This window comes from Asterias rubens, chromosome 10 (genome assembly GCF_902459465.1).
Source record: "Asterias rubens chromosome 10, eAstRub1.3, whole genome shotgun sequence".
NCBI lineage: Eukaryota > Metazoa > Echinodermata > Asteroidea > Forcipulatida > Asteriidae > Asterias > Asterias rubens.
The window spans coordinates 8,295,661-8,319,764 of NC_047071.1; the positions used below are offsets into that span (position 1 = coordinate 8,295,661).

At 39.5% G+C, this 24,104-nt stretch overlaps 1 protein-coding gene across 3 annotated transcripts; it reads left to right on the top strand.

The window, feature by feature from the left end:
• The first annotated feature begins 217 nt into the window (after positions 1-217).
• LOC117296013 (snurportin-1-like) lies at positions 218-15,965 on the top strand. 3 transcript variants are annotated; one of them, XM_033778849.1, is made up of 8 exons: positions 221-345; positions 6,106-6,286; positions 7,953-8,121; positions 9,354-9,458; positions 9,835-9,931; positions 10,991-11,166; positions 12,178-12,258; positions 14,790-15,965. In XM_033778849.1, exons 2-8 carry the CDS (start codon positions 6,129-6,131, stop codon positions 15,039-15,041), a joined length of 1,038 nt encoding a protein of 345 aa, XP_033634740.1. In that variant the 5' UTR covers positions 221-345; positions 6,106-6,128; the 3' UTR covers positions 15,042-15,965. The 3 variants fall into 3 exon arrangements, with proteins under 3 accessions (XP_033634741.1, XP_033634740.1, XP_033634742.1); XM_033778850.1 differs by lacking the exons at positions 6,106-6,286; positions 7,953-8,121; positions 9,354-9,458; ... (2 more) ...; positions 12,178-12,258; positions 14,790-15,965 and adding an exon at positions 2,712-4,590 and having other exon boundaries at positions 218-345; XM_033778851.1 differs by lacking the exons at positions 221-345; positions 6,106-6,286; positions 7,953-8,121; ... (3 more) ...; positions 12,178-12,258; positions 14,790-15,965 and adding exons at positions 1,227-1,289; positions 2,712-4,590.
• The last annotated feature ends 8,139 nt before the right edge of the window (positions 15,966-24,104 follow it).

The window sequence follows — 24,104 nt, forward strand, 5'->3', positions numbered from 1 at the left end:
TTATTTTTATTTTTATAAGTGATCATAGCATCCTATCGAAACATCACACAAACTTTTCTCAAAGACAATGTTGAACGGCATGAACAATTAATAGGGAGCAATTCCAAACAGCAACATTGGATGTCATTTGAAGCAAAGAATTTAGTACCGTTCAGACCCAGCATACCCGGCGTCCCTTAGCCCCGCCCCGCCCACTTTTAATGACAACAACAGACAGTACGTACCACAATCCTTTGCGTTAAACAAAATGGCAGCGCCCACGATAACTCTCGTGTCTAAAACCTACACACATCTGAACTTCTTTTAATCGATTAGTTACAGCATTGTTTGATAATCCTGTCAGAGGTAGGTTGAATGATAGTTCTTAAGATTCTGAATATTAATTTTACATTGAGTTTAGGGCATTGTGTTTCTGTTTTGTCTCAGTTTTTACAACCGAGTCGAGTCGCGTCGTTGGATCGCGGTACGTTTGACGTTGTCGATGACTAGACCCAGCAACACTGGGGCGCTGTACTCCTGTTTTCGAAATTTTGACATTCTCGGTCTGGGGCGCTGTACTCCTGTTTTTTGAAATTTTGACATTCTCGGTCTGTACTCCTGTTTTCGAAATTTTGACATTCTCGGTCGACCGAGAATGTCAAAATTTCGAAAACAGGAGTACAGCGCCCCAGTTGCTGGGTCTAGTTTTCAACTCGTTTAAAAAGTAATTAAAATTCATTAAATAATTGCACAATTTTTTTAGATGAACGGAAAGCTTGATTGAAATCTCAGCTTTGCCTTTACAATCATGTACAAATCACTGTAGAAGCGCAGATACCATAGCCCCGAGAAACACATGAATGAACGTCTGTCGCTCTTCCCAGCTTTACTGATCCCCCCCCCCCCCCCCCCCCCCCCCCCGTGGGAGGAGCCTTATTAATGTTTCTAGAAGGTCACAAGATGCACCTCGCGTGCCAGTTTTGACAGGCAAAATCCAGCGCTTGGCCAACAATCCAAGTCGATCACTACTCATGTTTAAGGATCCAAAGTAATCGATAGTCACCAGGTTTTGTTTTTGTATTTTGGTAGGGTAGCGTTTGCTCTTGACCAAGTGACTGGGGCGCTAGATTCCTTTTTTCGAAATTTTGACATTATCAGTCATGACCTAGTCACTGGGTCTACGTTTGCTCCATGTCAACAAGTACTACAGAAGCAGAGATACAAAATTACGATTGCGTGGAGGAAAATTGACAAACAAATCCCAGATTCCGTCCAATTTCAACACCACTTTCATCATTTTGATTTTTCAAGTGAGTATTTCAAATCTATGGTATAAACTCCTAAGGAATAATTAGGTGCTGTTTAAACACCCAGAGAGCGATGTTTTGTCATGAAATGTACCATGTTTTCATGTGTTCAAGCTTCACTATTGTACGTGTTTCAATAGGTGTTCTCACTTGGTGTATCTCAACATACGCATAAAATAACAAACCTGTGAAAATTTGAGCACAATAAATTGGTTATAGAAGTTGCGTGATATTAATGAAAGAAAAATAAACCCTTGTCGCACCATGGTCACACGAAGTTGTGTGCTTTCTCAGATGCTTGATTTCGAGACCTCAAATTCTAAATCTGAGGTCTCGAAATCAAATACGTGGAAAATTACTTCTTTCTCGAAAACTACTTCACTTCAGAGGGAGCTGTTTCTCACAATGTTTTATACTATCAACCTCTCCCAATTACTCTAAATCAATATCAAGAAAGGTTTTTTGACAATTGTTATTCACCAATAGTGTCCACTGCTTTTAAAAATGGGACAAAATTAATTGATAATTAATTAGTTTGCTGCCCCCTCCGCACCATGAAATAAATGGTACCTCCCAATAATGTGTATACCCCTTAGCAGCCGCATAGGTCTAGCTGGGTTATTACATTTATCCAAATTGGAGTGTGCATACATAAATGAGGGGAGGTAGTGTTTATGAATATACACCATGCAGGCTGTTCAATTTAAAATGTATATCATTTCCTTTTTATAGTTTTTACACTTTAGTTTAAAATTCTGAAATATATATATTGAACAGCAGCTATTTTTTTTTTGGGCTGTTACAAAACTACTAATTAAGGCCAAACTTGACCAAAAAAGGGAGGCATATTATATAGGCCTATCACTTATTCTTTAAAGACACTGGACACCATTGGTAATGTCAAAAACCAGTCTTCTCACTTGGTGTATCTCAACGTATGCATACAATAACAAACCTGTGAAAGTTTGAACTCAATAGGAGACTTTCCAACGCTAGGCGGCAGCAGACATACCGGGTAAATTTCCATTGTTTACGTAGTTCTGAACATGCGTATAATTCTGAGAACAATGGATTTACCCGGTAAGTCTGCTGCCCTCTATCGTCCCAGAAAGTCTCCCATTGGTCGTCAAAGTTGCGAGATAATAATGAAAGAAAAAACACCCTTGTTACACAAAGTTGTGTGCTTTCCAATGCTTGATTTCAAGACCTCAAAATCTAATTCTGGGGTCTCAAAATCAAATTTGTGGAAAATTACTTCTTTTTTGAAAACTATGTTACTTTAGAGGGAGCCGTTTCTCACAATGTTTTATACTATCAACCTCTCTCCCCATTAGTCGTTACCAAGAAAGGTTTTATGCTGATAAAATATTTTGAGTAATCACCAATAGTGTCCACTGCCTTTAAATTACTTAATTTTTTTCCCAGATCATCTTGACACTATGGCGGACGACAACAGAGACGACAATTGCCTTCTTGGTCCCTTTTCCAAGGAATGTGGGTTGACTGTGCTAGACCTTACCAACCCAGTTGAAAAGAAGGTCTCAACCATCAAGATTGGTCTAGTACTTGAACTGATAGACAACATTCCTTCACACAATCCAAAAGAAGCTTGTATTGTACTGCTTGCACTGACTCATCCAGATTCTGCCATTCATAGATCAAAACCTGAAAGCCTCAGACAGAAGACTGCCGGAGTTGTGAAGAAGAAGAAGGAAATCAAACGCAACAAGTCTTCGTCTCTTCTAGCCTTTCAGAATGAAGAGTTTGTGCCTCCTGTTACTCCCCCACCCCCACCCCCACCCCAACCCTCTGTTAAACGAACATATGCAGAGCTAGAACAAGACTGTGAGGACTGTAAACAAGAACTCAAACATGCAGTTGAAGAACGCAAACAGAGTAAAGAACAACTAGCACTAGCAGTGGAGAAATCCAATAAACAGAATCATGAGTTAGAAAAAGTTGTTAGAGAGCATAGAATTGCTCTGGCTACCAATGCAAATGAGGATAAGAAACTGACACGGGAGAACTTGAAGCTGCAAAAGCGCTTGGATACAGCTTTGAGTGAAGTTGATGCAGTGAAAAACAGAATAAACCCACTGCGGGAAAAGATGGAAGAAAAGTCAAGCTGTATCAGTGCCCTAAGGAACAAAATTACACGAGATGGTGTCAAAGATGAGAAAAGAGTGAAGCGTATAAAAGAATCGGAAGATACAAACACAGGGATACAGAAGCAGTTGACAGAAAAAGATCAACAAATACATCTGTTGCAGCAACTGATGCAGTAGTTGAATTTGGTGGTGTGTGGAAGTTATGACGAAGTAGAAGAAAATTTGAGGTGCTGAATACATACCAAAAAGAAAGGGTGCACTAAAAGCCCAACTCAAATACCACAAGAAGGTCCTTAACTTTAAGGATGTGATTCCTCCGTTTTAAAACAGAATTCCGTTTTTTTTTTCAAGATCAATTCATAAAAGAAATGGAGATATACCATACTAACGGTATGCAGAGTAGGGCTTTTCAAACTGAAGATAAATGTTAATAAATGGGCTTCATGCTCGCAAGTTTTTGAGCTTGCATGCTTTCGCACTTTGCGCTCAGAGTTCAGTATTTTTTCAACAGCCTATCACATCCCTGTCTAAAGGAGACCATAGACTGTTCAATAAATCTAGGCACGATGTAGACTTCTCAGGGGAAACATCGATAGAAAATTAAAAAACTTTGTTAACTTAACGAAATTACAATCGAAACTGTTGAAGATGGTACCATTGCTAACTTTCAAGATCATACTCAAAATATAAATGTCCAACAAAGTAAAAACAATCTGCATGAAAAAATAGCAACACGAAGAAAGCATTTCAAAGCAAAGCAACAACAGACATAGATTGGTAGATTGGGTGTCAAGTAAGACGCAAGTGTTGTAATAGTCAGAGAAGAATAGTTGTTTTGTGCCTTTTTTGTATATAAAATATCAAGTATAGTCGAAGGAGATCACTCACCTTTAGTTTCTAATATTTTCTGGGGTGTGTTGTCATAATATTTAAGGGAATCAATACAAACATTGTTGACTTAGGATAATTGTTTTCATTTAAAAGATTGAGACGAATCAAGCGTGTGACGAATCTCAGTGTGTTGAGTTCATTTGTTAATTTCAGTAGAACTGGAGATAGAGTTATTCATTGTACAGCTTCAGACACTGGTGGGAAAGATTATCACCAGTGTCAAAGATTGGTACTGTAGAATAGGTCAGTTCAAAAGTAAAAGATGGGGGTGCTTGAAAAGCAAATGTTCCCAACACAGTCTATGCTACATACACAGTGTATGATGATTTCCAGTCTCTTGCCGTGTTGTGTTTGGGAAAAATGACAGTTAGTCTTGGATGAAGGTATTTGAAGCGAGACGTGGATTGTGAAACTATTAACTTTGGTTCATCTACACATAGTTTCCATGGCAAGTGGGGAAGAAGACATTATAACAAATGAGTTCATAGTTTGAATTTGTTCAATGCACGTTTGCATGCAGCCTTTTCTGAAGTTTGGTGATGATATCTTTTTAAAGTGTAAAAATTATCATGATGCAAATTTGTGCGTTTCTTAATATTTTGAGTTGTTGACCTTAAATCACACTGTTTGCATTTTTTTAAATTTATTTTATCCACATTAGCATGAACAAATTCTGTAATTTGTGTGAAAATCTAAATAAATGTTGAAATGGCGTTGAAAACAGTGTTTTCTATTGTCTTATTTAGGCCTAGTTTGGTATTATAGGCCCAATAGATAATGCATTGTCCTCATCCAAATGATCTCACTTTGATATTAAAAATGGTGTAAAGATAAAAAATAAAAAAATCACCTATTGACTCCATTTAAAAAAAAGCGTTTTAATGTGTTCTGAATTCCCTTTAATTTGACACCAAAGTCAGCACCCTACTCCATTGATAACCTTTTGACCTGAAAACCCTACTATAGGCCTGGCCATCAGATACACTATTGCTGGCCTCCGTCAGGGACAGTGTCTTCCAGGCCTGGATTCATAACAACTCAAGCCAGTGTGCCAATACGCCTCTCTTAATATTTATGCATGACATTATCATTCTTGCCCAAAAAGAGGCTATGGACGTATGTCCCCCATCACTTGCAGTGGCTGCGCCCATCGCCTCGTTTTGAGTTAGTATGTGATGTACCTCGTGCATAAATATTCAGAGGGAGGCGTCATGACAAGACGAGTTTCAATTACTTGCTTGCTTCAAATGCACCTATGGTTACATAATGTCATAGACCTTTATCATGGTGTGGGCATCTTGATTTTACTCCATTCCAACTCATTGTAACCAAACTGAGGCTGGACGAAATAATAGTCTGGTGCCATGCGAAATGAATGTTAGCATTCATTACTGTTATTGGAAACAGGGAACATGACCAAGATGGTGACAGCATGATAAAGGTCTATTGAGCAGAGTGTGCTTAGCATGCATAAAGTGATTGGTGCGTTTGTGCATACTGCTTAGCATGCATAAAGTGATTGGTGCGTTTGTGCATACTGCTTAGCATGCATAAAGTGATTGGTGCGTTTGTGCATACTTGGTGGTGGAACATTTTTTAGGAGGTAAGAATAACAAAGTTTCTCCAACCATACTTTCCCCCAAAGATGATGTCAAAACCAACCACCATTTTCACTCCAAACCATATAATATGTAACAAAAACAACTTAGTGTTCTTTCTGTTGTTACTAGTGAATAAGTGGGTTTGAATGTAGAGCTAGGTCTGATCATGGAGGTAGAAATAGACTGATAGATCATTTCAAACTTGTGTTTCTTATGAAGGTCGTTTCTGCCGTCTTCTCACCATGGAGGAACTACAGCAAGCTTTCACCGGATCATTACATGTCAACAGGAAAGACAATGACACTGCTGCACCTCATCCAAGACTGAGTCAATTCAAACAGAAAGGAAATAAGCTGAATCAAGAGGAAAGAAGACTTAGCCAATTGGAATCACAGAAAAGGTCAGTTTGCATTTCATGTTCCAACTATTATATTTATATTTCAGCAGCAAACTTAATGCAACCAATGTGTTACATATCGGGATCAAACTAAAACTTTTTCATAATCGGAAAGAATACAAGATTAATGATAAGCTAGTATTACCTACTGAACTCCCCTCTACGTCTTTGGTCAAGGCACTTCTGGGGGCCTGACTGAAAACACTCTTTGCTTAATGCAAGTCAAAGAACAATAAATGCTGGAGTTTAGCAGTATGAAAAACTAGGCCTTATTGCTCCATTTCCAATCTGTCTTTTTTGTTAAATTTCAGTGTGAAATTGTTGCGAGCAGGTTAAATGCACACTTTACAAAATATCAGTCGTCAGAGAGCCTGAGCAATCTGGGTGCAGAAGATTTCAAAATGTTCAAATGACTCCTCTTAAAGTCCACAATGAGTATAATACATGTGCAGAATACATGGTACATGATTGTATACATCAAAAAGGTTTAACGGCTAGTCTTAGTTAACCTCTCAGCAGTCTTTGAAACAACACGCCATAAACTACTTCAACGTACATTTACGGTACATTTATTTATTGTTTTAAAACTCAAGAATCCACTCTTAGCTGACTTGAGTCTTTGCCTGCCGGTTGTCAAGATACTAGAAGAGTCTTCAACTCTAGCTAATGTTTCGTATGGAGCCCCTCAAGGCTTTGTCCTTGGCCCAGTACTCTGTATATACACTGCACCCCGGCCCCTAGGCCAAAAAGTGAGCCAGATATAATGCCTGGCAATTTTGAGCGATGTTTGAATTCTGTAAGGAAAATGACTTGATTGGATTAACATTATCATGATAACAATACTGGGTTTTTATATGCGCTTAATCACACTCTTAGGGGCATAAAAGCATTAAAAGTATTCTTTCCTGCGAGGTATGTTTTTAACTTATGAGACCTAATCCTATTGAAGCAACATGTAACATACATGTATGTGTAATGGTTTACAAGGTGCTGTGGCGCAATATGCTGTCGCTCAGACCAGGAACTTTACAACAAGTGCACCTTGGGTTCTTTTAAGTTATTACACAACACACATGACCTAAGGCTTTTACATCCCATCTAAAGTACGCATCAATGATGGTCAAGTGTTTTGCATAAGGACACAAACGTTCTGACTGGGACTCTACTCTGCTGATCAGAAACACCAGAGCTTGAGTCCAGGGTTCTTATTCACTCGACCACCAAAATTCTGGCAATTCTAATTTTGAAACTTTTATTTAAAGACACTGGACACTATTGGTAAATGTCAATATCCAGTCTTCTCACTTGGTGTATCTCAACATATATGCATAAAGTAACAAACCTGTGAAAATTTGAGCTCAATTGGTTGTCGAAGTTGCCAGATAATAATGAAAGTAAAAAACACATTGTCACACGAAGTTGTGTTCTTTCCGATGCTTGATTTCGAGACCTCAAATTCTAAACTTGAGGTCTCGAAATCAAATTGATGAAAAATTACTTCTTTCTCGAAAACTAAGTCACTTCAGAGGGAGCCGTTTCACACAATGTTTTATACTATCAACAGCTCCCCATTACTTGTTACCAAGTGAGGTTTCATGTTGATAATTATTTTGAGTAATTACCAATAGTGTCCACTGCCTTTAAATGACTGTTTTGTTGTTGATTACAGAGAAAGGCTGGATTATGTGAATAAAGCCAGATGCTTGGCTGAAGAAGATTGGGACAATTATAAGGATGAGGAAGAAGATGATGGGGATAATAAGGAGGAGGAAATGGAGAGTGCATCCTCCAAGACAAATGTCAAACGCAAGAAAAGACCTCGATATTACAGAAATCAGGTATTTTCACTCTCTTAATGTGTGTGTGTGGTTTTTTGTACTAACAATTTTGGGGGTGAACAAAGAGAAATTGAGAGGGATTTTATCTTGTGATTTTGGATTTGATGTGGTGCTCTAACCATACTGCCTGACTTAAAACTACTTGTAGTTTCATCGTACCTCTAGACTTGATTCTTCTTTGATTAGGCAAATATAAATAATAAAGATCTGATTGCTTCTTTCCATTACATAAACATGTACATTGTACAGGCCAAGTTCGCACAAATACAATTCGACCAGGTGGCTGATAAACCGGTACTCGTGCTCAAAAATGTGTTTGGTAACAAGCAGTATCAGCGTCTAATCAACAGATAGTTCTTGGGCCTACTTGGCCCTTGCATCCTTGTCTAATGTCTGCAAAAGTTTTAGATTGATATTCAAAATAGGATGCCCAAATTTGCTGCAACTTTGCCCCAACACTTTTAACAGAACTAAAACGAGCCTCGTCTTGTTGCTGGGCACACTGGGTGGTCTGCGATTAAAACATTATCTGCTCTAGAAAGCCAGGGTCATTGTTAACCTTGTGAGTTTTTTTCCACAAGACTCTTAGAACTTCTTTTGAGTCCATCATATACTCTTCAAACAATTGTTTGGCCACAGCCTTTTTTATTGCTACCATCAGGTGTTCATTAAAGTAGCACTGCTCCTCAAGGGCTAGGCATCTTAGAAGGTATGGCATACATGTAGATTGGGGTGATGTGCCACAATCGCAAATGGTGTCATCATCAATGGTATACCCCCATTTCGTCATGTTTGTCTATCATCGTCCCGCCTCCGTACATAGTCTTATGAGGGACTTCCATGTTCTCCAGTCCTGCCTGTGACTAGGTGGTTACTGTGCTTGAGTTGGGAGGGGCAGCTTCTTGCGATGGTGACTGTTGTAACGCCTCTTCTCCCACAGTGCAAGGCTGCCACCTCGGGAGAAACTGTCAGTGGTTCAACTGAGTGAAGACACTGCAGCTGGTTTCACAAAATGCTATGATTAATCTTGAGTTAGGACGAGTAAGGACGAGTTAGGATGAGTTCAATGCATCCTAACCTCTGTGGATACGGAACTTACAAATGTAGCTCGTCCTAAGTTAGGAAGAGTTTGGTGAAATTGACGGCAGGACACTGAAAAGCAATGAGTATATGTTGCTTCTTATACATTAAACAATGACAATTAAAAGTGATTTATTCTTATTGGTTTGTAGTTGATGCTATCTGAGTGGTTGGTGGAGGTACCGAATGACTTGGCAAAGGATTGGCTGATGGTTTTGTGTCCAGTTGGAAAGAGGACATTTGTAGTGGCAGCGAAGGTGAGTCATTGCATATTAAATAATCATTAGTGCATATTGTTTTTAGTAATCAAATCTGAGATACATGAAGGCACCCAGGCCAAGATGAGGGCAACAGAGGCAATTCCCTCAATGCCCTTGTTGTAAGTCCAGGCCTGCTATAAGAATGTACTGCTTTAGGCTAATTCCAAACAATACTATTAACAAAAATAAGTATAGAGTTGTCAACCACTGTTTTTTTTTCTCCACCATCACTACTCTATTAAACATGGTGCCACTGCAAACCTCACCTGATTATACTCCCACCCTGCAAAGGTTCAAATCCTACTTAAAAATACGTACTGAATTTCTGGGAAAATGTCTTGACTAAAAGCTTGTTCTTGTTTTCTGTCCTAAGGGGAAGACTTCAAGCTACAGTAGGAGTGGGTATCGTTTGTCAACATTTCCGTCTCAGTTACCAGGAGGCTGTAGGAAAAATAAACACAATAATACAGGTAAGTGGACAATGTACTACAATGCACTACATAGAGACAAACAAATGGCAAGGCACAAGTCATGGTTAAAGGCACTGGACACTTGGTAATTACTCAAAATCAATTTTAGCACCAAAATCTACTTGGCAGCTTAGTAACGAGAAATGGTCGGGCTGTTGTAGTATGAAACACTGTGAGAACAATTCCTTCTGAAATAAAATAGTTTTTGAGAAAGAGTTAATTTCTCAATCAAATATTAAAAGAAACCCCTTCAGGTCTAAAACCTACATGTATAAGTAAGGCATTTGAAAGTAAACGTATTCGTGCAACAATGGTGGTACTTCTTTCATTATTCTCTTGCAACTTCGATGACCAATTAAGTCAAATTTTTTTCACAGACTTATTATTTTATGCAAATGTTGTGATATACCAAGTGAGAATATTGGTCTTTGACAATTACCAATAGAGTCCAGTGCCTTGATCCTGTGTATTTTCACATACACCCATGTGTGATAAGCTCTATACATGTATATACTCAGTGCTTGCCTGCCCCCTCCCCACCCCCCCCCCCCCCCCCCCAACAGGCTAACTAATACATGAGTGGCATTTTAACCTTCCCATAGGTTACTTCTCTGTTGGGATCTGGACCGCAATTCCCCCTACAGGTTTACTAATAGAGTTTAATTCAAACACACAGCCACAACCCCCAGCAGGTTTACTAATTGGGTGGGGTTCGAACCCACAACCCCCTGGGTTGGATCTGAACCCAGAACCCCCAATAGGTTTAATACTTGGGTATGAATCAAACTCTCATCCCCCACAGGTTTACTTATTGGGTGGGATTCGAACCCACAACCCCAACAGGTTAATTAGTTGGGTTGGATTTGAATCCACAACCTCCACTAGGTTTACTAATTGGGTGGGGTTTGAACCCCTCCCCACTTTCTTTTTTAGGTTGAACTCAGGAAATTTTTCGATGTTGGCTCAAACATGCCTCATTCACTACTCCTGAGAAGGTCTTTGACTTGGTTCAAGAATCAGCTTGTAAGTTTGTGTTTTGTTTATTTTGTTTGTCTTTAGAGTACAGTCTTCTTGACTGCATATTCCACGAAGCATCCAGGACGTTCTACATTCTTGATATTATGTGCTGGAGGGGTCATCCAGTCTATGACAGTGACACAGAGTTCCGATTCTTTTGGCTTCATTCCAAGGTTGCTGATGTACCAATTCTCACTAAGAGCTCATCTACCAATCCAGTAAGTATGCTTGAAGTTGCCAATGTCTACGATTTGTAGTGAAATTCCACATGCCAAATGCATTTCTTGTGTATTAGTGCTGACAACAATAAATACCTCAGACAGTTTCGCTATTCCGATGGGTAGAGAGTGCTTCCCTTTTTTGTTTTTTTACGGTTGATAATGACCAGCTGGACTCTGTTTATATCGGGTTAGTCTTAGTACAAGATGTTTCTTGTTACGGGCGATGTGGGCGCTATTGGTGAGTTGGTCGCGCTGTTTGTGAAAGGAAAACGAGAACGTCTTGCACCAAGACTATACGCGCTAAAAACGGAAACTGTCGGAAATAGGCGTCTCAGTCATAACAGTGCAACACACAGACATACAGAGCTCAAGCCCTTTTACACAGTTTCTTACTTTATCACACTTAACCAAACAGGCATTTTTAAATGGGAATAAAAGAGCATTGACTTGTTCTTAAACGGCCGTTTAAAACCTTGCAGGGTCATTGCCGTGCGATAAATCACACGGCCACGACCCTGCCTGTTTTAAACGGCTGTTAAAGAACTCGTCGCTACCCTTTTATTCCCTTACTAAACTATTTTTGTGACGTCACTCTATTGATGAAAGTGAAGACTGTTTTTAAGAATCTACACTTAACTGTAGATTTGTTTATGAATCTACATCCACTGTATATTTGCTACAAACCAAAGTGATCCTTCAACTTGAAATGAATGTATAACACAAAATTGAAAGATATCATGATGTGCAAAACACAGCTGAAAACATGTTATTATTTATTTATTGTTTCCATGCTTTTGAGTAATTTCCAATAGTTTCCAGTGCAATTAAAGGAGTTACACAAAAACAGACTATTTTGTGAATATGCCGACTGAAATAAAACTGGATTATTGATACATCAAATTGTGGTCAAAATATTCATTTATTTCCCCCTGCTCCCATAGCACCCCATACTGTTTACTTTGTTTAAAATAACCAAACATTTTGTCAACCTTTACTTCCCCATCACAGTTCAGGTTTCTTCCCCTGCCCAACTTTCCATGTCACACCAACGTTATAGAAGAAACTATGGCCAAGCCTGCCCCATTCCAGGTACAGTTAAGATCTTCTTTTCAAATCTTGCATGAAATTACTTTAAAGGCACTGGACACTATTGGTAATTGTCAAAGACCAGTCTTCTCGGTGTATCTCAACATATGCACAAAATAACAAACCTGTGAAAATTTGAGCTCAATCGGTCATCGAACTTGCGAGATAATAATAAAAGAAAAAATACCCTTGTCACACGAAGTTGTGTGCGTTTAGATAGTTGATTTAGAGACCTCAAGTTCTAAACTTGAGGTCTTGAAATCAAATTCGTGGAAAATTACTTCTTTCTCGAAAACTATGGCACTTCAGAGGGAGCCGTTTCTCACAATGTTTTATACCATCAACCTCTCCCCATTACTCGTCACTAAGAAAGGTTTTACGCAAATAATTATTTTTATTAATTACCAATAGTGTCCACTGCCTTTAAAGGTAGGGTAAATAGATTGCTGAATTTCAGTCAAAATTATAAAGAAAAATACAATAAAAGACACATGTAAAAGTTTCAGCTGAATACAGTATCTATTTGTTGAGAAAACAGCAAAAACCTTTCATGATATTCTCCAAGAAAACTTAGCATCCATCCACTGCATCAAATCTTGCAGAGATTTGCATGAGCTACATGTACATGTATAGGCATTTTCGGTACGAGCCGTTTGCAGCCGCTATGGTTTCAAAAGGTTGAAAGAGCAATTGCTAAAGAGGCTTCTGACTTTCTCCAATTATCATTTTTCCATTTCTTTTCTGATTTATTTTCTGATTCTCGTGGTTCAAGTTGCATTATGTTGCGGATCCACTTACTCCGTTACCATGGGAAACATAATTCACCTGGGTTATCGAATCCCTGACGGGATTAAGTTAATCCATGAAGAGATTTAGTTAATCAGTAAGGGGATAAAGTTAATACCTGAATGATTAAAGATACCCTTTTTTGAGGGACTGCTTCTGATATGTGATCAATGATTAACGAAGGCAACTATCTGGCAAATTGGCTTTGTGACAGGGAAAGGTTGGAGTTGGAATTAACTGCCGAGAAATTGTTCTTCTTTGTCAATTACGTGGCGCAACATGCAATGATGCCCGAAAGAAGGTAGCTAGGTCGAGAAAGGGCGTAGGAAATTAACGTGCAAACTGTGTTTCGAGAAAACTGATCGTGAAATTGATCAGAGGAAGGTTAAAGTATGCATTGGAATGGGAAAACATGTCTTTGGGAGAATTTTCGCAAGAAAAATAAACCAGTAATGTCGAATTGTCAGGGCCCCATTTCATAGCGCTGCTTGGCAGCCGATTTTGTGCCTACTCTGCAGTTTCTATTTCATAGCGCTGCTAACCGTAAGCACATAAAAAGGCATGCTAACCTTCCGGTGCTTACTGCATGAAAATAAATGACGTCACAATGCAAATCCACAGTAAACACGCAATATGACCTGTGAAATACGCTAAGGCTTAAGCAAATTTTTCTGCTACAGTAAGCATGCAAATTTGCTTACCGTTAAGCAGCGCTATGAAATAGGGCCTTGGTCAGGAGCAGTTTGGTCATTGCTTACAGCCTTCTGTTGTACTCCAAAAGATACTTGGTGGTACTTTGTGGCCCAGGAAGAAGGGTGTCAAGCCTGAAAGTCTGACACCCCTGTAAAACGCATCAATGGTTTTTAGAAAATGTACGTACAAGCCCAGCTTTCCCAGGCACTGAATGGTTGTTACTAAAAAAGGTTTTGCAGTACAATTATCTGGATATCTCTTTGAGTAGTGGTGGTCCTGAAAAGAACTGGCAGTTAACGTCTAAACGTTTCGATCAGTATGCTCTCATCGTCTTGTTGTCAATGTACTTTTGGTGAGCAGGGCCCAATTTCATGGCTCTGCTTACCGTAAGCACAGAATCGGCGCTTACGGTAGCAGGAAATTCTGTGCTTACGGCTAGCATATTTCACGGGTTAGTGGCGAATTTTGGCTTCTGCGCGTGCACACTCCACATTACTAGGTTTTCTATGCTTACAAGGCTAGCGCAGAAATTCAGCGCTTGCACGTAAGCGGGGAATCGTGATCGTGAGCGCAGACTTCGGCAGTAAGCAGAGCCATGAAATTGTGCCCTGGTTGACTTGCATGTTTTGACCTTGCCTTCACCTCCATGGACTTAGTACAAATCCCACCAGAGCTTTGTATATGGATTTGATTTTCAGTCCATCTTGATTACAATGCTAGCTACTTTTGATAACTAGTTGGCTCCATTAACAGAAAGGTTTAAACAATGATTTTTTGATATAGTAAGGTTTAAAGATAACCTTTAATTTAGTTTGGGTTGTTCTGAAAAGAACCGTTTGTTTCAACTCGATGTTTCGATCAGTATGCTCTGATCGTCTTCTGGAGAAAGCTGGACCCTGATGCTGCATGCTACTTAAGCACTGGTGATGTGGATTAGCTTAGTGACGCACCATCATATTACATGGTGTTACAGCAAACCTTAATGTATATTGTATTTCCACCATGCAAAGTTTCAAATCCTACTTAATAATGATTATTTGGTTTTTATATTGCAGGCAGATTTAGACGGCGTCCTTTTTTACCACAAGCAGACGCACTACACATCCGGCAGCACACCTCTTGTAGGATGGCTCATGCCTTGGATGCTCCCAGACATGCTTGGTGTACCTGTTCCTGACTCCATCATGGCATCCAGACCACCAGGTGCAGATATGAAACCCCCTGATCCTAAAATGGAAGCAGCCATTGTAAGCACAGACGAGTCCAAAGTGGAAGACAATCTTCCAGAAATAGGGGTGGCCAGTTGAAGATGACGGACAAGGTAACTGTAAGGCCTCATGCTCACTAGGATCAGGTTACCTCAGTGGTTTCTATCTTGGCCTTTCACCTCTGTGAGACCCCGATTAGAATCCCATCTCAGACCGGAAGCCTTGCATGTGGATTGGGTTTTCGGTCCCTACTTGTTCCTGGCTCATTCTAAAACTTAACATTACGCAGAGGTGCAATTCACATGATGTGGACTTGACAACATTGCGTTGTTAGGACCATGGAACCGCTGTTTATTTTCCTCATGTGAAAAGGGCTCTATTTTTTATTTTGTGTGAATTTTTTGTGGAGCCCACTCATCCTTACTCGCAGCTAAAAGCTTATTTGCGAAGAGCGTGGCTACAAAGTGTTCGAGAAGCCGGCATGCAAGGCGCGCCTTAACCCATTATGACCATGGAGCACAGCCAGAGATCCCAAGGGAGGGAAAACTGGATGATCTGGAAAACCCTTGTGGCACAGCAGAGAACCAGCGCACAACTCAACTCACATATGGCCCTGTCCGAGTATCGAACCAGGGTCATCTTGGTGAGAGGCGAGTGCTTTACGCACCACCCAACCACGCCAACCACTCATCCTGTCATTGTTGCTAACAGTGCTGTTGGATTTGTATTAATAATTAAACATATTTGAGCATGTTGAGTGTTCAAAGGTACATTCTCTTAAAACAAACCAAATGACAGATGCAAGTATTTGCCATGTCTTAATGTTTTTGTTTTTGACTACTGGAAGTTAATTCTCTACTTGAAGTCCTCTTGTCAAGTCAAGTAGTGTCTTTATAAATCATCAATGACTTCCTATTGCTGGATATAGGCATAATGTTGGTTGACCTATCAGCTTTAAAGGGAAGGTACACATGTCAAAGGCCAGTCTTCCCACTTGGTGTATCCCATCATAAGCATAAAACAACAAGCCTGTGAAAATTTGAGCTCAATTGGTCATCGAAGTTGCGAGAAAATGATGAAAGAAAAAACACCCTTGTGGGACGAATTTGTGTGCTTTCAGATAGAAATAAAAGACTTCTAGCTAGAAGTATTTTATTATTTTAGTGAGAAATTACCTCTCTCTCAAAAACTACGTTACTTCAGAGGAAGTCGTTTCCCACAATGTTTTATACTACCAACAGCTCCCCAATGCTCGTTACTAAGTCAGTCTTTAAGTTAATATTTGTTTTGAGTAATTACCAAACGTGTACCTTCCCTTTAAGAATCCTACTAGAGACATATTACTTCTTGAAGGCATTAATGAGTTTCTGCATCAGGAGAAACAGCATATACAATGTTCGTTAGTGCCGAGTACTGGATTAATATTCCCTAAAGTATTAGAATTGTGTTCTAGGCTCAATCTCGATCATGTATTAGCATCACAAACAGTTTGACCAGCAACATAGCATGTCATGGCCAAGCAGTCTAGAGCATTGTACTTGACTGAAGTTTTGAATCTAGGTTGTGATTTTTGTGTTATTGGGCGGGACGTTAACTGCTTCTCACCACCCTGGAGTAAATGGGTACCTGTGAGGGTAGAGATTGTTCATGTGAATGATTAGCAACCTTTGTGCCAATTTGTCTACCAGAGTGCTGCTCTTAAAGAGTAAGGACGGTTTCAGGAATGCTTAAGGCTAATTAATGATTTTAATGTAACATGCCCATAGAAGCCTAATTTTCTTGGAAAGCACACAATAAATGCACATTGTTTTTAACATTATTATCATTTGTTCATGCCATAATTGCCAAGTTGAGTCCAGCTCGTGCGGGCAGCTGTCAGATTGAAGCCAATAGCCAAGTTATATTTTTACATTTTGTTGATATTGTAAACAGGTTGGCTGGGCTGCATACCAGTATAGTTTTGTTGTGCAATAGCTAGTATTTATCCCTCACATGATTTGCCTGAAACTAGCTGGGTTTGATCATGGAGGTAGGGTTGCTCTCAAACTACCCTCTCTTAATTAAGCCAGGCAAACAACACTCCAAACCATGTTTTGCTGATCTGAGAGGAGAGGGAGTTTATTGATGGATTTGATGCAGAACCCCCAACCACCCACTCTTATTATTATTACTGGTATTATATAATAATACCAGTAATAATAATACGTGAACGATTAATAATAACAAATAATCAAGTCTTACCCCCCCCCCAATTTACTCAGCCCTTCTTACTAAACCAAAGTTGCAGAATAACACTTTTCATATAAATTATACTTGCACCGTTTTTCTTGAAAAATTTCTAACACAAAATGTTGGTGCAGGTTGTCGGAACATAGTGGTGTCGGAATATAGGGGTGTCGGAACATAGGGGTGTCGGATTAGAGGTTGAGTTGTCGGAACATAGGGGTGTCGGAACATAGGGGTGTCGGAACATAGGGGTGTTGGAACATAGGGGTGTCGGAACATAGGGGTGTTGGAACATAGTGATGTCGGAATATAGAGCAGTCACCATTTAAACATCCCATGTATGTGTACTGATTATGGAGCTGAGCATACAGGTACTATTGTTATGGTTCTAACATTTTCGGTGTTTAGTAACCATAGAGCGAGGCATTTTGATGGATTAGGGGCAGTTTGTGGGCAGAACATCGAGGGAGTTTGAGTTAAAGTGGAACTACTTGTAAATGTGATAATTAAATACCATATCAGATGCCATAGTGTATTTTTAAATGTATTCCACTTAGAAAATCACTCATTTGAAAATGAGTTCCCTACGCAGTGCAGTGCTTCAGAAACTGGATTCACAGTCAGTGAACGAAATTCTATGTTTTTATATGATGTGAAAAGAGTACGAGAGGTTCCTATTTGAATCTTATCTGTAAATATGTTTTTGGTTTCTACTTTTGTCTTGGGAAAATGAAATCGAAAATGAATTGGAAGGTACCGGTATTATCAGACAAGAATACTGTTTCTCTTGTTTTATTTTTCATTCATAAATACCTCAGACAGTTTCGCTATTCCTATTGGTGGAGAGCGCGTCACGTGGGTGTTAATAAACCTTTGTTTATGACCAGTAAAAAGTGTTGAAACATGGGCGTGACACGCGAGTTTGCACCTGTTCTTATAAGACAGTTTCTTCATTTATATTGGTCGAGAGCAACGGCTGAAACAGTTGTGCCACATCACGCGATACGCGCGACGCGCTCAGCATTCCCTTATAAGGAGCTGTTTACCATTTTATAGCTGGAGGGGTGTTGTGTTGAAAGAAATCATTGAACAATTATAATTTTTGCATTTATTTTACTTTTGATGGTTTTTGACCGAAAACGTATTTATGAATGGGAATCAAAGTGTGTTGAATCGGTTTTCAACTAGTTGTTTAAACCCGCCGACGCCTGGTTCTTGATAATTTACCTTTGACTTTGTCTTGAAATGATAAACAAAACTTAATGAAGTGATGAAGTGTAATATGAATCTGTTATTTATGTTGTTGGTATTGCTGTTGTTTTTGATTTTTAGTTTGTTGTCGTTTGAAAACTCCACAGTTTTGATTTGGAATCACTGAAAACAGAACACCGGGTTCAATGAACTCTGTTTAAACAACATTTTGGAATTTTGTTGTAAACACTGTTCCTTTAGCCGCTGGCTTCTTTTCACCATTAATAATAAATCTCTTTAAAAAAAACCTCAGATGCACTTTATGTAATACGAGAAGGAATCAAGTACCAATGCCGACAATTTGATAGTACGTGAGATGTAATGTAGTGTCAACGTGTTGTAACCCAAGCTGTGAGTTATTCGCTGATATCATATTACGACTTGCGTACTTTCCTAGCACCATTGGACTTATCAAATCACACACCTTTATATCTCCAATGGTACCTTATTTATTCTAGAATTACTTGGGATACCTTCCACTAAGCGTGACAGTGTAAAGATCGTAAGACCATAATTTGAGTGTTTTTATTTCTCCGGTTGTTCACTTACGATTCGTGTTTTGTGACAGGCACTTTAACGGTGTTGAGTCAAACCCCGTGCGTACAGAATATACATACTCCTGCAATGTTTAGTGCACAACGTTTACTTAAGCGTTTACTCTGTACAATTTGGTAAAATGTATCGGTTTTAATATTTAAATAACCACATAAATTAACGGATATTTGCTCACTTAAACTATCCGTGCCTATATAGTAAGCGTATCATGGCCTGGTTTTCTTATCACTTTTGGTGAGAATAGAAAACCTCAAGTTTCACCGACTGTCGAATTATGCAAGCGAACCGACGAGTTACCAAAAGCAAAATATGTCTTTAAAATCACCCTTGTATGTCTTTTCCCGCGCTTTTTTTCCTTCTGTTGGCGCACCTGCCCCTGCATACTATAACACCTGTCTTGCCTCTGGCTGCATTGCTTTATTGGCACGGGTTTCTTTCATACCTTAATAAGTATGTAAGCAAGAAGGCGAGGCTTCTATGAAGCACCGGGGGGCAAACAGTCGCACAGTTTCCCCATGCCAACTCGAGTGTAGTCAGGAAATTCAATACTAGTGGGGACAAGACTTTTTTGATTGATTTTAAAATGCAGCATTTATGTATGCATATTCAAATATTGACTTAAGTCACTATAGGGATGTCACCAGTGCTGAGCATCACTATGGGTTTCTTTGCTGATGTATTTTATCATGACACTCTGCAAACCAACTCCCTCAAGATGTCCACTCTTCAATTGAAATTCATGCCTTGGTGTAAAGTCATGAACGAATAATGTGCGTTGCCGGGTTACATATTAAAGGGGAAATTATGTAGTAGGTACGCGGCTCGGGTTCGATGTAGACTTGATTCAAGTCCCCTCGTGTGAGAGGTCCCTAAGCTATTACCTCAACTTACTATGAAACAACCCCGTAGCATACAGTACAGTGCGCGCTCGCCGTCAAAATGTGGTCCCGAGAATGCGGAACAGGTTTTGGAATGCAGAGCATCACAAAACAGTAGTTTCCTGGGGATGGCACGGGATTGGGACTTGAGTCAAGTCTAGATTTGATGGGAAACTAAATATTGAAATTGCCATCACAACTGAGTATACCGAGAAATCTTGGAAACACAAATTTTTTCATAGAAACAAGGATTCATAAAAAAACACTCTGAAACCGTCGGAATTCGATGGTAAAAGTAATCTCTAACACTCAGAAATCAAGTATAAATTCAAAATTCAAAGAAAGATATCTCTAAAACCCGGAATCTGATTTTATTGTATCTCTAAAACTAAAGATTCAATGATAAGATAATCTTAGAAACTCGGATTTCAATGATAAGGAAATTCTTAGAAATTCAGAATTCGATTACTCTTAAACACGGGATTCAATGATTATATTGGTATCTCTGAGTCTCGGAATTCAAGATAAGATACCCTCTAAAACTCGGAATCTGATGATAGGGTATCTCTGAAGCTCAAACTTAAAGGCACTGTACACGTTTGGAAATTTTCAAAGACCAGTGTTCTCACTTGGTGTATCCCATCATACCCATAAAATAACCACCCTTTGAAAATTTGGGCTCAATTGGTCATCGAAGTTGTGAGAAAATGATGAAAGAAAAAAAACACCCTTCTTGGACGAATTTGTGTGCTTTCAGGATAGGAATAAAAGACTTCTAGCTAGAAGTCTTTTCATATTTTATGGAGAAATAACCTCTTTCTCAAAAACTACTTTACTTCAGAGGGAGTTGTTTCACACAATGTTTTTTACTATCAACAGCTCTCCAATGCTCGTTACCAAGTAAGTTTTTAAGTTAATATTTGTTTTGAGTAATTACCAAACGGTTACTTCCCTTTAAATAAGGTAATCTCTGAAACTCGGAGTTCAATGATAAGGAAATTCTCAGAAATTCAAACGTCTCAAACGTCATTGGGGTAAATTGAATTGTTCCATTGTTAAAAGGCACTCGGCAGGGTCCGTGCGCCAGCCCCGCCACCCGGAAATTCGGATACAGGAACAACAGAAAGTACACTAGTATCCTCACGTAAACGTCAAACACTTCTGGTATGGGTGTTCAATTTTAAAGGAACACGTTGCCTTGGATCGGACGAGTTGGTCTATGAAAAGTGTTCGAAACCGTTTGTTATAAAATGCATATGGTTAGAAAGATGTTTTAAAAGTAGAATATAATAATCCATACATTGAAACCGTTTGTTATAAAATGCATATGGTTAGAAAGATGTTTTAAAAGTAGAATATAATAATCCATACAAGTATCACTCAAAATTGCACGGTTTTCATTTTTCGTCGCGAACTAACACGGTGAGCCATTTATTAAATGGCCGACCGTGTTTGTCGACGAGGTAGAACGAAAACCCATATGCTAAACGGTTACAAACGCTTTTCAAAGACAAACTCGACCGATCCAAGGCAACGTGTTCCTTTAACACTAGCCCATATTTCGTAAAGACAGGGGAACAATGACACTAAGGAACCCACAAGCTGAATTTGGAAGGTTGTGTGTGAATTTGCTTCCCAATGATATCGATAACTTATAGAAAGATGGCAGACCGATGTCATCCCCGTTGATGACAGACCGATGCCGTCCTCGGTTCATTTGCGTACAAAACAATGGAAGAACAAAGATACGTTTCTCTACATGGTCGCGATTGTGCCACTGTGTTTACACCTATACTTAGAATTGCATTAAGGAGTGAAATTTGAGCGACAGGCTTCTCCAACATGGCAGTGTAACAACACAATCGGAATGTCTATAAAAGCCCAAGTAACTGTCAAGTAAGAGGGATGCATTCGAATTGGGCACTTTGGGCTAAAAGCGTTTGTTTTGAAAGGAATAATGGATGATCTATGTTTTAAAGGCAGTGGACACTATTGGTAACTACTCAAAATAATTATTAGCATAAAATCTTTCTTGATTACAAGTAATGGGGAGAGGTTGATAGTATAGAACATTGTGAGAAACGGCTCCCTCTGAAGTGGCATAGTTTTCAAGAAAGAAGTAATTTTCCACGAATTTGATTTCGAGACCTCAGATTTAGAATTTGAGGTCTCGAAATTTAAGCATCTGAAAGCACACAACTTCGTGTGACAAGGGTGTTTTTTCTTTCAATAATATCTCGACGACCGATTGAGCTCAAATTTTCACAGGCTTGATATTTTATGCATATTATGTTGAGATACACCTGGTACAACTGTGAAGACTAGTCTTTGACAATTACCAATAGTGTCCACTGTCTATAAAAGTTGAATATAATAATTTGTAAGTAGGATTTGAAACTTTGCATATGGTGGGAATACGTTATAGAAAAGTTTGCGGTAACACCATGATCTCTCAATGAGTTGGGTGTGATTCATGTTTGCGGTAACACCATGATCTCTCAATGAGTTGGGTGTGATTCATGTTTGCGGTAACACCACGATCTCTCAATGAGTTGGGTGTGATTCATGTTTGCGGTAACACCATGATCTCTCAATGAGTTGAGTGTGATTCATGTTTGCGGTAACACCACGATCTCTCAATGAGTTGGGTGTGATTCATGTTTGCGGTAACACCATGATCTCTCAATGAGTTGGGTGTGATTCATGTTTGCGGTAACACCATGATCTCTCAATGAGTTGGGTGTGATTCATGTTTGCGGTAACACCACGATCTCTCAATGAGTTGGGTGTGATTCATGTTTGCGGTAACACCACGATCTCTCAATGAGTTGGGTGTGATTCATGTTTGCGGTAACACCATGATCTCTCAATGAGTTGGGTGTGATTCATGTTACGGTAACACCACGATCTCTCAATGAGTTGGGTGTGATTCATGTTTGCGGTAACACCATGATCTCTCAATGAGTTGGGTGTGATTCATGTTTGCGGTAACACCATGATCTCTCAATGAGTTGGGTGTGATTCATGTTTGCGGTAACACCATGATCTCTCAATGAGTTGGGTGTGATTCATGTTTGCGGTAACACCATGATCTCTCAATGAGTTGGGTGTGATTCATGTTTGCGGTAACACCATGATCTCTCAATGAGTTGGGTGTGATTCATGTTTGCGGTAACACCATGATCTCTCAATGAGTTGGGTGTGATTCATGTTTGCGGTAACACCATGATCTCTCAATGAGTTGGGTGTGATTCATGTTTGCGGTAACACCATGATCTCTCAATGAGTTGGGTGTGATTCATGTTTGCGGTAACACCATGATCTCTCAATGAGTTGGGTGTGATTCATGTTTGCGGTAACACCATGATATCTCAATGAGTTGGGTGTGATTCATGTTTGCGGTAACACCACGATCTCTCAATGAGTTGGGTGTGATTCATGTTTGCGGTAACACCATGATCTCTCAATGAGTTGGGTGTGATTCATGTTTGCGGTAACACCATGATCTCTCAATGAGTTGGGTGTGATTCATGTTTGCGGTAACACCACGATCTCTCAATGAGTTGGGTGTGATTCATGTTTGCGGTAACACCATGATCTCTCAATGAGTTGGGTGTGATTCATGTTTGCGGTAACACCATGATCTCTCAATGAGTTGGGTGTGATTCATGTTTGCGGTAACACCACGATCTCTCAATGAGTTGGGTGTGATTCATGTTTGCGGTAACACCACGATCTCTCAATGAGTTGGGTGTGATTCATGTTTGCGGTAACACCACGATCTCTCAATGAGTTGGGTGTGATTCATGTTTGCGGTAACACCATGATCTCTCAATGAGTTGGGTGTGATTCATGTTTGCGGTAACACCACGATCTCTCAATGAGTTGGGTGTGATTCATGTTTGCGGTAACACCATGATCTCTCAATGAGTTGGGTGTGATTCATGTTTGCGGTAACACCATGATCTCTCAATGAGTTGGGTGTGATTCATGTTTGCGGTAACACCATGATCTCTCAATGAGTTGGGTGTGATTCATGTTTGCGGTAACACCACGATCTCTCAATGAGTTGGGTGTGATTCATGTTTGCGGTAACACCATGATCTCTTTTATAATGAGTTGGGTGTGATTCATGTTTGCGGTAACACCACGATCTCTCAATGAGTTGGGTGTGATTCATGTTTGCGGTAACACCATGATCTCTCAATGAGTTGGGTGTGATTCATGTTTGCGGTAACACCACGATCTCTCA